The sequence below is a fragment of the Camellia sinensis genome, chromosome 1, assembly GCF_055761805.1.
Source record: "Camellia sinensis isolate YWXY chromosome 1, ASM5576180v1, whole genome shotgun sequence".
Lineage (NCBI taxonomy): Eukaryota > Viridiplantae > Streptophyta > Magnoliopsida > Ericales > Theaceae > Camellia > Camellia sinensis.
Window position 1 is genome coordinate 201,534,798 of NC_138961.1, and position 17,324 is coordinate 201,552,121.

A 17,324-nucleotide genomic window follows, 5' to 3' on the forward strand; every position below is an offset into this window, starting at 1 on the left:
AAAGGTTTTAGCTAAATATACTTTCAATCTTTTTTCTTTCTTTTTTAATATATTTAATGTTAACAACTTATTTTTTTATTTTATTTTTTATTTTTTTAAGGTTCACAACAAAAGCTAAATATACATTCAATCTTATTTTATTTTATTTGGTTCAACAACAAAATCAAATACACATTAATTAATAATTAAAAAGTTTGTTTTATAATAATCAAATATATAATTTTGAGAAAATCAAAAAGTTTGTTTGAAGAAAGTGTTATAAGACTCATATTAAATTGCATCAGGGCATAAACAAGAAATTGTTAGCCACGGACAATTTAGACATTAAACCATCTTTCTCTTAGCAAATTTGAACAATTCATTTTAATTTATCCAAAATCTAATTATACCTTTAACAAATCTGAACCACTCATTTTAAGATATCTATGCATTACCACACCCAATCCATCCTCCATCTTCTTCCTTTAGTCCCCCACGAATTTTGTTGTTTGTTACTTTTAAAAAACAAAAAATATTTTTTCAATTAAATTTTTACTAATTTCACAGCACCATCACCACTATTCTCACTTTCACTGTCACACTACCATCACCATAGCCACTACCATCATCACTGCCGCCATCACCCCACCACTATGTAACAATTTTTACTTTCACCTTCGTTCCATCACCACCACCACCAAATATAAAAAAATATATTTTGAATTTTTTTTATAAAAAATATTTTTCATTAAAAAATATTTTCTATCTAAATAAATGAAGCATAACATTGGGAAACAAGCTGATTTCAGTTAAATCTGTTCATAACTAAGAAAAATTCTTTTAATTTAAAAAAAAATTATTTAGTATGACTTTGTATCCCCTTTTTGTTTTTCTAGCAAATAAATCTATGTACCTATCATTTCTAACCTATCACAACTCATGCTTATTTTGATTCTCTACAATTTCCTTATTTTCAAATACATTCATATATATATATATATATATGTTGTATAAATTGTGTGATAACATAAAACAAATAGATTCATACTCGTTAATTGAAATTTCAGAACAAGCAAACCATTCTGAAAATTACAATACACAACAAAATAAAATAACATAGAAAAGCAAACCGAAACCTACACTAGACAATGTCCTTAATTTTTTTTAAATAAATTTAAAAAATTCTAGATATGCATAAAATTTGACAAGAATAATGTGACAATGTTAATTAATGTGTATTTGATTTTATTGTTGAGCCAAATAAAATAAAATAAGATTGAATGTATAGCTTTGGTTGTGAATCTTAAAAAAAAAAAAAAAAAATGGTTGTGAACCTTAAAAAAAATTAAAAAAAAAGAAAAAAAAATTAAATATATATTTAGCTTTGGTTGTGAATCTTAAAAAAAAAAATGGTTGTGAACCTTAAAAAAAATTAAAAAAAGGAAAAAAATTAAATGTATATTTAGATTTTGTTGTGAATCTTAAAAATTAAAAAAAAATGGTTGTGGACCTTAAAAATAAAATAAAAAAAGATTGGAGGTATATTTAGCTTTGGTTGTGGATCTTAAAAAAAAAAAAAAAAAAAAAAAAAAAAAAAAAATTGGTTGTGAACCTGAAAAAATAAATAAATAAAAAAAAGAAAAAAGATTGAATGTATATTTAGTTTTAGTTGTGAATCTTAAAATAAATAAATAAAAAAAAAAAAAAAAAAAACATATGGGGAAATTAGTGGGTACCCATCCCCAACCCATCCCCTATGGATATTTAAAGAATATCACCTACCCTACCCAATGGATAAGAAAAAGAGGGGAAAACCCATGTATTTGGGTTGGGTCTCCATGGATACCCACAGGGTAGGTTATCCATTGCCATCCCTATTATAGAGAGGGGATTGATAGTAAAAGAATTCATAATTCCTACCGGATAATGAATCCCCTTGGAGAGAAAATTCGGATGGGTCTCCAGCACTTGGTATTAGAAAAATAGTCTGTCAGACTATTTTTTATTTATATTTTTAGTTTTTTACATGTTGGCCATTTTTTTTAAACATTAATGTTTAATTTTTTTGTATTTTTTTGTTAAGTTTTGATTCATAGTTTTGTTCGTTTTATTTTTTTTTTATTTTTACATGTTGGGTATTTTTTAAAAATATTAATGTTTAATGTTTAATGTTTTTGTATTTTTTTATTTGTTTTATTATTTTATATAAAAATAATTTAACAATCTCTACTGCAACAACTATCATCAAAATAAACACAATTTTGCTAAATTCTCTGACTAGGAATTCCCTCAATTCTACATCTGAAAACAAACTTGCCCTTAATGATGTTTAGACATGTATATATACATTTGTAAGTTTATTTGTAAAAATTTAAGGAGATATAACATTCTCAAAAATTATAAATAAGGGTGTGTTTGTTTGGACGGACTGGATAAGGGGAGATTGTAATCCATCAGACTGTTAGTGCTGGGATACATTGTCCGCGAACTATTTAGTTAGATTAGATTTGTATCCTATGTTTGTTTAATCATGGGATTAGATGTCTGGATTTGACTATTTTTAGTGAATCCAATGTTTGGTTAGATGGACTGGATAAAGACAAATGTTCAAAAGACTATTTTACCCTTATAATTTATAATTTTTATTTAATATATAATTTTAAATTTGTAATCTATAATTTATAATTTAACAACACTAAAAAAATTTAATTTATAAGGCCATAATTTTTAATTTATTATTTTCAATTAAATTAAATTTATAATTTATAATTTATATTTTTTTATTTAATATATAATTTTAAATTAACGACAATAAAAAATAATTTTATTTAATATATAAATTAAATTTTCAACAACACTAAAAAAAATTAATTTATAAGGCCATAATTTATAATTTATTATTTTTAAATAAATTTAATTTATAATTTATATTTTTTATTTAATATATAATTTTAAATTAACAACACTAAAAAAAATAATTTTATTTAATATGCAAATTTAATTTTTTAACAACACTAAAAAAAATTAATTTATGAGGCCATAATTTTTAATTAAATTAAATTTATAATTTAAATTTTTTATGTAATATATAATTTTAAATTAACAACACTAAAAAAATAATTTATAAATGTTCAAAAGACTATTTTATCCCATTCTAATTATTTGCTAAGTAATAGCATAAGGGTAAAATGGACATTTCAGAATCTAATCCCATGGGATACCAATTCCATGGAAATAATCCTACCCCCCATGGGATAGGGTAGTCCCACAAATATGGGTAATAGTCTGGAGCAAAAAAATTGAAACAAACAATGGACTATTAGTCCGGTGGGACTAATAGTCCAATCTCATACATTAATCCTTCAAAACAAACACACCCTAAATGAAATAATTATAAAATAATTTTATTATAAATTGAATTTTTTTAATAAAAGTATAATACATAAAAAAAGATTTACACTAAACACATAACAATAATTTACACTAAAACTTATATCATGTACTTACATTATCATAAAAATAAAATTATTTTTTACTGTCCACTAAAAAGATAATTCCTCTTTTATTATATCGGCAATAATTGGTGGTCACAAATTCTGTGGCTCAAATGGCTCGAAAATGCTAAAACGACATTGTTTTGGATACAAAACAACTCTGAAAATGCCAAAACAATGTCATTTTGACATTTTCAAACCATTTGAGCCACAGAATTTGTGGCCACCAAACATTCTCCTTATTATATATTGGTGTTACATAATTGCAAACGTTTAACAAGAAGGCCAAAGGTATGCAACTTCTCCTTTATTTATTTATTTATTTTTGGGTGATAAATTAGACTGATTTATCACGAGGTTTTGAAGAAAATATTACAAGTTTTATTGTTTTAATATAATTATAATTGATCTTATTTTTAGAAAGCAAAAAGAATTAGATTTAATTTAGATATTGTGAAGAGACAAAAATAAACAAGAAAAAATAAATACTTTAATGTACAAGAGCTGACAATAATATTTTTTCATCCATATAATTAATCAATTGTTGATGAAAACAAAGTTAAGTGTTAAGTGAATTGGAATATTAAGATAATCCAATATAATTGTGTAATTTTTTTTATTTTTTTATTTTTGTATTTTCTCCCGAACTCCAAAAATAAATAAATAAATAAATAAATAAATCAAGTAATATATCCTTAAAAAAACAAAAAAAAAACAACTGGAATGCTAAGGTGATTCGGTTAGCATGCAATTACTTTTTCTTGGTAGATGGATAAAGGTATATTAAAATGTATTAAAAATATATAAAAATAATTTAAAATGTGTAAAAGATATCTTAACGGTTTTTTTGGGGTAATTTGTCTCTTTGTTAATAGCTTAGACTGTCATTAACACAATTTTATTTATTTATTTATTTATTTTTTGTAATTGAGATTTATGTTATAATTGTTAATTTATATTTTTCGTTGGATTGAGAAATGCTATAGTTAATATATATATATATATATATATATATATATATATATGTTAATGACAATCTCTTGTAAATCTGTCAAAGAATGTAATGAAATATGTGAAATGTTTACTCAAAATGTGTAAAAATTAAATTAATATTCCAACTTTTTTAGCCGTTTTCGTTTCTTATTGATAATTCATTAAGCCTCCGTTTGGGAAGTGGATTGACTTTTTGACTTTTTGGCTTTTTTGGCTATTTTAGCCTGGGCTTAAAAGCTTGGTTTGGGAAAGGCTTTTTGGCTTTTTGGTTTTTTTGAGTTTTTTTGTGAGAGAAGAATGTAATGATTATGGGTTGGATGTGATGTTTTGTTTGTTATGGCTAAAATAGCCTATTTTGTTTTTTGTGGCTAAAATAGCCAAAAAAACCTCCAACCCACCTTCCCAAACGGTGCCTAAGTTATGATTATTAGCATGACCTTTAAACCAAAAGTCCTTCACTTGCAAATTGTTAGACACTTAAATTTGCTCTTGAGTGATTGCAACCTGAAAATAATTATGAGCTTAAAAAGAAAAAGAAAATAAAGGTGGCACTCATTTGACCTTCATAATTTGGTTAAAGTAAAATAATCAAAAATAAAAAAGAATAATTTGAAAAAAGAGAAATATTAATGACAACTCTTGAACTGTCAATAATTTTGGTAGATATGTAAAAATTATATAAAAAGAGCAATGGTAGAGAGCCCAAATTCTGTGGCTCAAATGTGGCTCAAATGGCCAAAACGACGTCGTTTTGAGTACAAAACAACATCAAAATGGCCCAAACGACGTCGTTTTGGCCATTTGAGCCACATTTAAGCCACAGAATTAGGGCCCCCAAACATTTTTCATATAAAAATATGTAAACATTACATTGAAATTTTATTTTACTTTTTAAAATTTTACCTTTAATGATAGTCTAATGTCTTTATCATGACCCTTTTAAAAAAATTATGAAATTTACACCAACTTGTGTACTATTAAAAACCTTTTCACTTAAATAGTAAAATCTACTTACATGGAGAGAGTTGTGAACTCAAAGAAGTGCAACTTTATCATTTCATATCAAAACACTCACCATTATGGGTCATAATAATTTGCACAAAAACTAATTACGGATGTTGTAGATATAATTTGTCTTAAATTTTATTTTGCTAATTAGTTTCATAAGAGCACTTATTAACAAACTTGAAAATGTCATTTTGTTAACCAATATCTTTATGCCAATAATTAACAAGACTTTTAGAAAAATTAAAGTAACACTATACAAATTAATACATTTCATTAATGTTTTTACCCAGTGTATGTGTTGATTTCTGACCACACTGTCAAACAGGTACTCAGGTAGAGAACACCGGCAGAATAAACTGCACCCGAACGACCTGTCACAGAAAGATAAGACTTCGACGGTGGTTCTTCTACCCGGGGGCACTCCGACGATCAAGTCAGTACTCAATTATCTCTCAAAGATAGCAAATAATGCTTTAACTCACTAGTCAGAATACAAAAAGCGTACCTTAGACGCACGAGGGTGTCTTACTTTTATAGCCAACGCTAACCTGATTCCTCTAGAAGTATAGCTTCAATGGACTTTGGCTCAATACCTATCTTGGACTCTCAGTTAGATAGAGATAAACTCGCTAAGAGCTTTATCCTTATCCAGACTGAGGTCCTCTTCCATTCTAGAACTCTTATCCCTTATCCACTCATCTCGGATTCCGGTATCTCCCGCAGATAATCTCAGCCTAGCCGAGATCACCTCGGCGCCATAATCAGGACACGTGGCACCTCGGCTGGCACTTCGGTGCCACCTTGGCCATGTGTTGTCATTCACAAAAATATGCCTCCACACCCAGTTTCTTGAAAAATTCTTGGCTGCAGATAGAGTACCATGTGGCATGCTATGTTGTTTCCTCATCACCCAACACATGAATATAGCCCCTACTCTCTCAACAAACGAGAGAAGAGAAAGGTACCACATGGCACCTACCCTATCTGCACTCAAAAATTTCTCCAGTTTCCTACTCATATAAGTTGGTCAAGTTTCAAATACCGAAATTTATTTAACACAGGTCCGTGAGTTAAAAGATTTGTTATTTGGCTAAGTATTTTTTCCAAAATGAAAAATAAAGATAATATTATACAAGTAAAAAAAAAATCCTATAGGTTCGTTTAAGATGTAGGTTAGTTTTTTTAATTTTTTTAGTTCGGGGCTAAAATAGCCTCGTGTGGGATAAGTTTTTTGGGTTTTTTTTTTACTTTTGTGAGAGAAATAATTATAATGATTATAGTTTGAATGTGACAACTTTTAACCTGAGACTAAAAAATCTATATTATCTTTTTATGGCTAAAATAGCTCAAACATCACCCAAATCTACATGCCAAATGAGCACTATATAGAATAATATTACTTTATGTGGTATTTATAATTTTTAAAATTACAAAACTTAAAAGATATATTTATAATTTACCCAAAAATTGTGTTAGTGAAGAATTTTTCAAAAGATAATAAAGAGGGTCCATCCTGCAGTTGGTATGAATGCTTCCTACGTGGGCGCCATATTTTTGTCTTCAAAATCTATATTCACTGTTTTTTTGTATTTTGTATTTTTCATTTTTACAAGTTTTTTTTTTAAATAAAAATATTCAAGAGTCAAACACAATTTAAAAATGATTATAAATATTATTAAAAAAAAATTGAAGTCAAAAAATTCTTAACCACAAGTGTGCTGACACTTAGGTGCTGTTTGTTTTGAGAAATTGAAGGGTGGGATTGGACTACTAAGTCCATCCAGACTAATAGTCTGTTGTTTTGTTCAAAATTTTTGCACTAGATTATTATTCCCTCTAGACTACTAGTTCCAAATCCATTGAACTATTGTGTCCCAGGATGGGACACAAAAGGAGGGATAAGGAGAGATATGAGATTAGATGATGAAATGACTATTTTTACCCTCTACGATTTAATTATGTATTATATTTAGTAAAATTTTTAATAAAATTTTAGCTTCTTAATTTAAAAATAAAATAATTTTATTTAATTTTTATTGATGTTTTATTTATTTAATTTTTTAAAATAATTTTTTTATAGATATTTTATTGATGTTTATTTTAATTTTTTTATATTTTATTTAACTCCATTATTTAAATTTTAATAGATGTTTTATTTAATTTCATTATTTAATAATTATTATTTTTTAAAATAAATTTATTTAAAATTTTAATTAAAAAATAACATATATTTTTATTGATATTTAAATTATTTAATTTTTTAAAAATAAATTTATTTAATTGTGCAAAAAATAAAATTAAATAAATTTTTATTTAATCTAGCTAAAAATAATTAAAATATTAAATATATGTTTAATATTGCTATTACATAGTAAATAATTGAAAAGGATAAAATAGTTATTTGAGCATTTATGTTTCTTCATAATATCCCAAACAAACATAAGATTCAATAGAATAGTCCAATCCAGACATCTAATCCCATGACTAAACAAACATAAGATAGAAATCTAGTCCAACCAAATAGTCCTAGGATAATATATCACAAGACTAACAGTCCGATGAATTTTAATCTCCTCTTATTCAGTTCGTCCAAACAAACACACCCTTAGAATTGTTTTGAAAAATGTTAAAAAAATTAATTTTTTTTACCTATTATGAAAAAAACATATAAAAAATAAAAAATGATGTAACATAAACAAGTCAAAAAAATTAACACATGCGCTTTTTTTTCCAGTTGGCAAAAGAGATCTTATTTCTATCCCTTCATGTAACATTAGTGTTTTGAGAAGTTGGTAAAAAATTAATAACGTTGGTAAAAAACATATAAAAAATAAAAAAATGCCCCATTTTCTTCTAATTTTTTTGGGGGTGTATTTTTTGAGAAATTATTAATATTTTTAAAGTATTGCGTGTCTGTACTTTCTAACCAATCATCATTTAATATATCTATTTATATATCTCAATTACTCAACACAATACCTCATATATTTACATTTTCTATCAATTACAATATTATAAAATATCACGTGTTTATAATTTAAAATTACTAAATAATTGTCCGTATTTTTCTTGGCTTTAGGCAAAAACTATCCTGTACAAATGGCTAACTAAATTCTGTTGCAGGTGGATAATTACATGTTAATCATCAAAAGAATATCAGTTAAAAACTCATCCATCATTCTTAATCATTAATCATTAATTAAAAAGAAGAGAGAGATAAAAGTAGGGGGACTATTCAGGCCTCGTTTGGGAATTTTTTTTTTAGTTAAAAAGTCAAAAAGTTATTAAATTAGGCAAAAAATTAATAAATCATACAAAAAAGTCAAAAATTAAATTTTCTCTTTATTTTTTGCACATATTTTCTTAAAAAGTTAAAAAATATCCCAAACATACTAGTTTTTTTTAGCTCATATTTTTGTCAAATAGCTAAAAAGTTATTAAATTAACTTGTTTCCAAACGAGGCCTCAGTATTTTGATACGTGATCCTTTAGAAAATTTTGATTGGTGGAGAGGGAGAGGAGTTCAAAATTTATGTTAGAATTGAGATACAATATAAAATTAAGTAATTGGTGATTAGTTTGGAATATGGTGACGTACAATCCAGAAGTATTGTATAATTTCCCTAAAAGTAGCGGGTTCTCCGGTGCAAAGAGTGGACGACGAATCGCAAAAGCTAGTTCCCTGACACGTGGCAGATGGAAGACCGTTAGATGGAGTATCACTAACTGGTAATTTGGAAGATCAGATCATGATCAGATTTATTTACTACTATATGATATGATATGATCATGAAGGCACACAACAGAGGGTAAGGTCTTCCTCTGCACTCGCAACAATTCACTTCCAACTTACAAGCTTACCACCACCAGCAGCAGCAGTACCACTGATCACCAAGAGAGAAAAAGAGGGCAAAGAATGGAAGGAAGGGTCTGTTTGGAAACTTAAATTGGTGATTTGCAGAGAACAGAGAGAGAGAGAGGGACAGAGAGACGTCTGCTTTTGAGCCATGGCGGCGTGGCAGAGCTGTAATTCTATGTCTTTAATGCTCACTAGACAGCCAAGAAATTGGTTTCTCGATTAATGCTGTCCCAAAAATCTCCGAGAAAAAGCTGCAATAATCCCCACCACCATCGTCAACAATTAGCAATCTCTTCACAGAGAGAGAGAGAGAGAATTAAAAAAAAAATTCAAAATTGAAGAACACCCATTTCACCACTGGGTTGGAATCTAGGTAGTAGTTTGGCTTCTGCTATGGATTGTCAGTCACAACTGAGGTTTGGGACAGGTTTAAAGGTGGAACAATGGCTGGCTTCTTCTCACTAGGCAGCGGCGGAGGAGGAGGAAGAGGAACGAGAAACAACCACCAACAAAGCAGCAACAACACCAACCCACCACCACCACAACCCAACGAAATCAATCCCGAGAGCTGGTTTCTCCACAGAAGCGAAGATGTTACCTACAAAGGTTTCGAACTATGGCAACAACCACCGCAACACCACCACCACCAACACCACCACCACCCCCACCCAGAACACAATATTCAGCAGCAGCAGCAGCAGCAGCGACATAGCAACCCGTTACAAGACCTTTATTCGTCGGCGGGAGGCTTAGCGGTGGGGCCGAGCCGTAGCTCAATCAATATCTCCAATGAATCGTCGAGATCTGCGTTTGTGATGATGAGAAGTAGCGGCAGCGGAAGTGGAGGAGGAAGTATCAGCTGTCAAGACTGTGGAAACCAAGCCAAGAAGGATTGTGAGCACATGAGGTGTAGGACTTGTTGCAAGAGCCGAGGGTTTCATTGCCATACCCATGTCAAGAGCACTTGGGTTCCTGCTGCTAAAAGGCGAGAAAGGCAACAACAACTCGCTACTTTACAACAACAACAACATGAACAATCACAATCACAACAACAAGAGCTGCTACACAGAGACCATCCCAAAAGGCACAGAGAGAATATGAATCCCAGTGGTTCCTCCCTCGTCTGCACTCGTTTAACCTCTAACGCCTCAGGTACACTTGTGTGTGTTGTAACTTGTAGCTTATTGTTTCTCTCTATATACTCTCTGAGCCAATCACAGTCCCAAATATTCATGTAGATTGCTTTAAAGAATAAAATGCTGGTGAATTCCGAGAGAGAGAGAGAGAGAGAGAGAGAGAGTACGACTTCTATTACCCACCACAGAAAGAAAAAAACAAAAAGAAATGAAAACAGATTGAACAAATCGATTGCGTGTGATGATGATGAATTCGACCTCCATAGTAAAACCCATCAGCTTTTTTTCTTTCTTTTTCTTTCGAAACACTGTTGTTTACGAATCCTGACTATTGAATCCACAGGGAATAAACACACTTTTTTTCTCTTTTGTTTGTGTATGCGCGTCTCTGTGACTTTGTTTTGATTCTCGTGCTCCACAATCTATCAAATGTTTTTTTTTAAACACTTTGTATTTATGTAATCTAGCGATGTGTGTTTCTAGGGTTGGAGATGGGGAATTTTCCGCCGGAGGTGAATTCACCGGCGGTGTTTCGGTGTGTACGCGTGAGCTCCATTGATGATGCGGAGGACCAGTACGCCTATCAGACGGCTGTGAACATCGGAGGACATGTTTTCAGGGGAATTCTATACGATCATGGCCTTGAAACTCACTACATGGCCGGAGAGAGCTCTTCCGGCGGCACACCCAGTGGACTTAATCTCATCACCGCCGCCATGGCCACCGCCACCTCCGCCGTCACCACCGCCGCCGGTGCCACGGCTGCTGTGGTGGATTCTCCGGCGGCGGGAGCGTTTCTGGACCCTTCTCTTTACCCAGCTCCACTTAACACTTTCATGTCCGGTACGCAATTCTTCCCACTCCCAAGGTCTTAAAGACACCACTCTCTCTCTCTCTCTCTCTCTCTCTCCCTAAATGCAATATATTGATGATGGTTTGGAGTTGTATTGTAGACCATTTGACACCCATTGAAGCAGAAAGAAGAAGAAGAGGAAATGAAAATATGATGGTTTGGTTTGTTTGTAGTTGAATTTTCAATGCAAAGAAAGAGGAATTATTATTATTATTATTATTATTATTGTGATGGTTGAAATATAAAGTTGGTGTTTTTGTGCTGGTACAATATGGGCGTCAACAAGAGGTGTTTTTGTTTTTAGTATTTGCTTGTTTTTTCAAAGCATTTGATTTCTGTTGTGGGTTGCATTTCGTTGTGCTTTCTGGTTAGTTTTTGAAGTCTGAAGCAACTTCCTTCTCTTTTATTTTTTTTTTTTTTCTCCCCGGTTTACCCGTAAGATTTCCTGTTTCAAATGGGTTGGTTGCTTCCTTGTTTGGATAATCTACATTCTGGACTTTTTTTTTCTCTCGGTATAGGCTCTCCAGCCATGCATGACATTCATCTCTCTCTTTTATATATATCTATACACACATACATACATTATACACACTGATTATTTCACTGTTCCCTATCTCATATATATCTATATACACGTGATTTTTTCACTGTTTCAGTTATATATACAATTTCATTGTTTATATTATATTTTGCCCGTAGCTGGGCTCTTCTCCGCAAGGAGTAAAATATTTTTAAAAATCTATTATATGCTCTAATTTTATATTGAATTGTTGATCATTAATTTATTTAAAAATTTAAATTGTTAGAGAGAAATAACTTTGTTATTAATATTATATTCTCATGAGGGCATTGGTCGATATTCAAATAATTATTTGGAAATATGAAACAATGTTATATATACACACATTGTTATATACATTAAAATAAACAATCTATATTCTAATAAAAAAAATTCTATACATTTTCAGTTTTTTTGACATTGTTTTGTATTAATACTTTCCTGAATAATCATGATTGGTTCTTGATTGGAAAATAATGAATGTGACTATGAGTAATAGTTTGACATATATGCTATGTAATGTATATACCTTATTCTAATTGAAGAATGTTATATGTCTCGTGTGTTTCGTTTCCTTTCTCCATCAATATTAACTCGAATTATCATGAATCATGATTGATTTTCTTATTTAAAAATAATCTTTGATGAAATAACAAAGGCAATATTATGTCGTATATGCTGATGATATAAAATAGTAAAAAATAAATTAGAGCATAGAGTTGTGGTCATTGTAATCATATGGAGTAGCTTCTTGAATGGGCATATATATATATGCATAGATGTGGGTTGCATGAAAAGAGTAAGAAATATTGTTTATCGGCTGCTCTTGTGAGAGTTTAATGCAGCTGCAAGTATATGCAGTATAATTTAGTAATGAAAATGATAACTGTAGGCATTATTGAATGTACATCACAAGGCATGTATATATGTGTTTGTCATTGAGTACAAATATAGTACCTGTGAATAAAACAGAAAGCTTTAGAAGTTTTCCTTAAATTTGCAAATTATCTGGCACATAACATGTAACTCTGATATTTGAGTATTTGATATATATATTGATGGCTCCTACAGTTATGGTTTTCTCAGTTTCCAATGACAGCTTTCTTCCCTATCATGAATATGGCTCATTCTGATCTTTTATACTTGCCTGGATGGAGACTCCTATACTCTCCAATTTGATTTTTCCTTGTTTGTGATCATATTCTCTTCTTTTTCATTATTTTAAGTAGATTTGGCTTTGATAGAATGTTCCAAGTTTAAAACATTAAAATCTAAGATTGAATTTATACTGATACACACTATGCTAGAACCCTTATTTCATGTGAACCAATCAGCATCAAATTTTTATTTATTTATATTTTTTAAAAATTTCAGTGGTGATTTTTGTCGTTGCAATTTGTCCCATTTGTCGAATAGTATTTTTATTGTAGAATTTCTCAAACAACCTATCAGTGATGAGAAGTTATTTGTCACCGATAATATTGGCCATGAATTTGGAAGCTTTGGCGACAGAAAATAGTGTTGCCAATAGTGTTTTTTCTTGTAATGGTTTATTGTCTACTTCAAATTGTTTTAATTGTCATGGGCCATTTGAAGCCATGTAACGTTATTACCAACTTCAAATTGGTTAAGGTTGGCACGGTTGTTGAAGGTGATGGGAAGTTATAGAGGAAGAACACTGTTAATAAACCAATCAAATAGAGATTTTTTTTTAATAGAAAATGTAGGAATAAGGGAGTGGGACAGATAAGTAGTAGATGTAGATTATGACAACCATCTAGTAAGATTATATACCAATACAACCTCTACCTCCATGAGAACAAAAATAGTGTTTGTGTGTGTGTGTGTGTGTGTGAGAGAGAGAGAGAGAGAGAGAGTGTAGAAGTTGTCAAGCCTTTAAATGTTATTTTTCTCATGCCCTCCTATGCTTGAAGAAACAAAGTAGACAAGCTATGCAGCCTAAAAGAGCAAAAAACGAACTACATCTTTTGTAGCTCATCAGAGGAAGGAACAGAAAAGATAATCCTATTGTTTATCCTATTCGATGTAAATAGGTATAGAATCAACCCTCCGGAAAAACCATCCCCATGGATTACAAGTAGAGTGGATCGGAGTGATTAGCTCAGCCAAGGTAACTCTCAAATTCCGGAACCTTTCAAGAAAATGACAAGGCTGCTAGGAATGTGGCTTATCTGAACATTATTATATGACAAGTTGATCACTGATAGGCTTGTCACAAAACATAAATAGGAAGAAATTAAGAAAATTACTTCAGGGATAAGTAAGATCATTCCTCTTCAAGTTCATAGCCGCAAGAGGGATCTTATACTTAGTTTATTTACTAATAATACTTCTTTTTTTTTTTCCTTCTTTTTTTTTTTTTTTTTTTTTTTTTTTTTGATACTCTGAAATTAAGAACTCACCTTAGTAAAAGTTTGTTAGATTGGAATAATAATGTGGCCAACTTAGAGCCTTTGTTGTGTTGTTGCTTTCCTTCTTATTTATTTATTTATTAGGACAGATCTGGCTACACAATAGATGAACTTATTGAACTAGATAGGATTGTTTTTGCTTTTAAGCTGGTTTTTAAAAAAAAACTTAATTGGCATTTTTTTGGCCGAACATTCAATTATTTTTACTTTTTAGCGGCTTTCAGACTAAAAGGCCCTCGAAAGTAAAAAGAAAAAAATTGAATAAAATTGAATGTTCTTTGAAAAAATACCACTAGATACCCAAATTTTTTGTCTCTATTTTTCCAGTTAAACCACTTTTTTTAGCTGTATTTTCTTCCATGAACATTCGATTATATTTTGTTTTTCAGGGCCTTCTAGTCTAATGGTCCCTCAAAAGTTTAAAAAATATAAAATTTTGACAAAAACACAAAAAAGGCACCCCAAAAAAAAAAAATCTACTAAAAATATGGCTTAAAGGTTATCGGCAAATGAAGGCATTACTGTTAGGAGCAATTCCAAGTCACATGTGGTCTATTAACCGACATGTTTTCAAGATATGTTTGTTTACTATGATTAATTAAACAAAAATAACACTTCCATCGAAAAAGCCACCTATAATTTTTTGTTTCAAAAATGCTAGAGGCCCCAAAATTTCTACCAAAAGTTCTACTAAATGTCTCACATGGGTGTGGGACCCACATTGTGTGGGACCCACATTGTGTGGGTCCCACACCCATGTGAGACATTTGGTAAAATTTTTGGTAGAATATTTGGGGTCTCTAGCATTACTCTTTTTGTTTACAGCCAAATAACACTTCCATCAGACAAGGTATTGATTGAACTATGTGCTGCAGTAATTAATATTTATTGTAGGTCCCTTGATGTTTAGAATGTAATATTATTGATTGGTTATACAGCCAACTCAAACCAAACTTTAGGTGACAAAATTTCTTATCTTTTTAAGAAAAAGTATTACTGTGCTACATAGGAAATTGCTTATATACATGAAAACACGTATACATATGCGTCTGCTCACTCACACACCTTGACTTAGCAAGGTTGTAAGCTGAAACTGCTTTAACGGTCATCAAATTTCTTTTTTTGCAAGTCCGTAACTAAGTCTATGCAAGTTTAGAACGTTGTTTCTGTTTTCACCGCTCAAGTTTTCTTTGTCCATGGGACTAAACCATCTGTGGGAACTTTCATAAACTAGTCCCCATCTTTGGCTTTTCGTGCGTGTGTTGAAGTAATTAGAAGTCTATTGGTGACATTATCATACTATAAATTTGTCAATGATAAATACACCGTCATGAGTACCAATATACAGAATCATTACATAAACAAGACAATAATAAATACATATGTCAAGTGTGTAAAATACAATATGTGATAGGAATCCTCTCTTGGGCAATACTCATTCCTGTAGCAGATGTACTCTTTGTTTATCAGAAAATAAAGATATGCCATCGTGAATACTTAGACCACATGTACACCTGTAATTTTTGAATTGATTCGTTTAAGTGTGAGAAATAAGCTCCATATGGGAGCATATCATTCATTTGATCATTTAAATAGGTATTTGTCCTTGATGTGTAGGATTTATTTTCCTTGATATATAGTGCATTTGTAGAATTAGTTATTGGTTGTTACAATGAATAAGATAGTTAAATATAGCAATGTAGAAATTCTTGTATGGATTTCATACACTTTTTTTCGGTGCTAGTTTCCAGTCCCTCATTTCATGATAGTATCAATGATCTGTAGGTAGAAAAAATATTTAAATTATATTTTTGGTACAAAATATTGTGAGTGTTATGTTCTTGAATGCCTCAAATATTAAATCAAAGCAAAGTTTGTTAGCCTTGACTCGATGCCATAACATATGGCAACTGAAAGCATTTTGTGAAATCCACGTCTCATTTGTGATTTAGAAATTGAAACAGCAACTTGCATGGTCCAATATTTGATATTATTGCCCTTCCTTGCGTGTGCGGTCATACAGTTGGTTCAGAAATTATCCACTCAATTGGTTTATTTGAATTAGATCCATTTTCGGGATCAAAGCTCATGTTTATTCACTTTCTAGATGAGTGACAACATCCATATATACAATATATGAAAAAAAGTCCAAGTGCACAGAAAGAATTGAATACAGAATACACAGATGTGAGGAAAAAAAAATGTTTGCAATCTATGCATTCTGGGGTTAGTTCCTTTTGTGCACGTAGCACAATTGTATGATATGTGTGTGGGTGTAGTAGTATACTTTTTCAAAATGTTTATTGTTTGATGTCATGTGGGTTTTAGATTTTAACTAATTTTTAATTGGATGAAAGTTGTTTCCAATTCAACATACAAAGTGGAAAGCATTGGAATTGTTGTGACTTGTTTCTTCCATTGCAACATATGGAGCCGAAAGAAAGATTATTATGATGATGATAAGGTTTGGATTGGAATTTTCTTTTGGCTTTTCCCAATGCTTTTAGTACTGTTTACATCAACTTTGCAAGAGACAGGTATATATATATATATATATATAGATGATGAGAATCTCATATTTCCAGGCTTAAAAATAAATATTAAAAAAAAAAACTATTTTTCACTTTTCTTGATTTCATCTCACTTTCCTCGAGCAACAAAAAGAAGAATTGATGTTCACTTTGTCTACTTATTGCATACTTGCTCTCACAACACAAACTTTTTGATGTATGCGGAGAAACAAATCCCTAGCAAAAGCGTAGTGAAGAAAAAGCCCAAGTGAGAGGGTGAGAAAGAAAAGCCCCTTGTCAGTAGGGTTGCAGAATAAGAAAATTAATTTGAGTTGTGTTATACTATATTGTAATATGATCTAATACAAATTGTGAATGTAATTTATAATATTTCATGTTTATTTTATATTAATAATAGAATTTGGGTTATCCGGTTTGTTGGAATTGAGGAAATTCATATTGAAACTATGTCCGAATTAATTCAAGTTGAGTCCTTACTGA

At 30.5% G+C, this 17,324-nt stretch overlaps 1 protein-coding gene across 1 annotated transcript; it reads left to right on the forward strand.

Annotated features, from left to right (window-relative positions):
* The first annotated feature begins 9,036 nt into the window (after positions 1-9,036).
* STY1 (Lateral root primordium (LRP) protein-like protein) lies at positions 9,037-11,589 on the forward strand. The gene is made up of 2 exons (XM_028242415.2): positions 9,037-10,485; positions 10,953-11,589. The coding sequence occupies exons 1-2, from the start codon at positions 9,777-9,779 to the stop codon at positions 11,342-11,344; spliced, it is 1,101 nt and encodes a 366-aa protein (XP_028098216.1). The 5' UTR covers positions 9,037-9,776; the 3' UTR covers positions 11,345-11,589.
* The last annotated feature ends 5,735 nt before the right edge of the window (positions 11,590-17,324 follow it).

Coding starts and splice junctions, on each gene's coding strand:
- STY1 (XM_028242415.2), top strand. CDS start 9,777: ATGGCTGGCTTCTTCTCACTAGGCAGCGGCGGAGGAGGAGGAAGAGGA. Junction 10,486..10,952: donor TTTAACCTCTAACGCCTCAG/GTACACTTGTGT, acceptor GTGTGTTTCTAG/GGTTGGAGATGGGGAATTTT.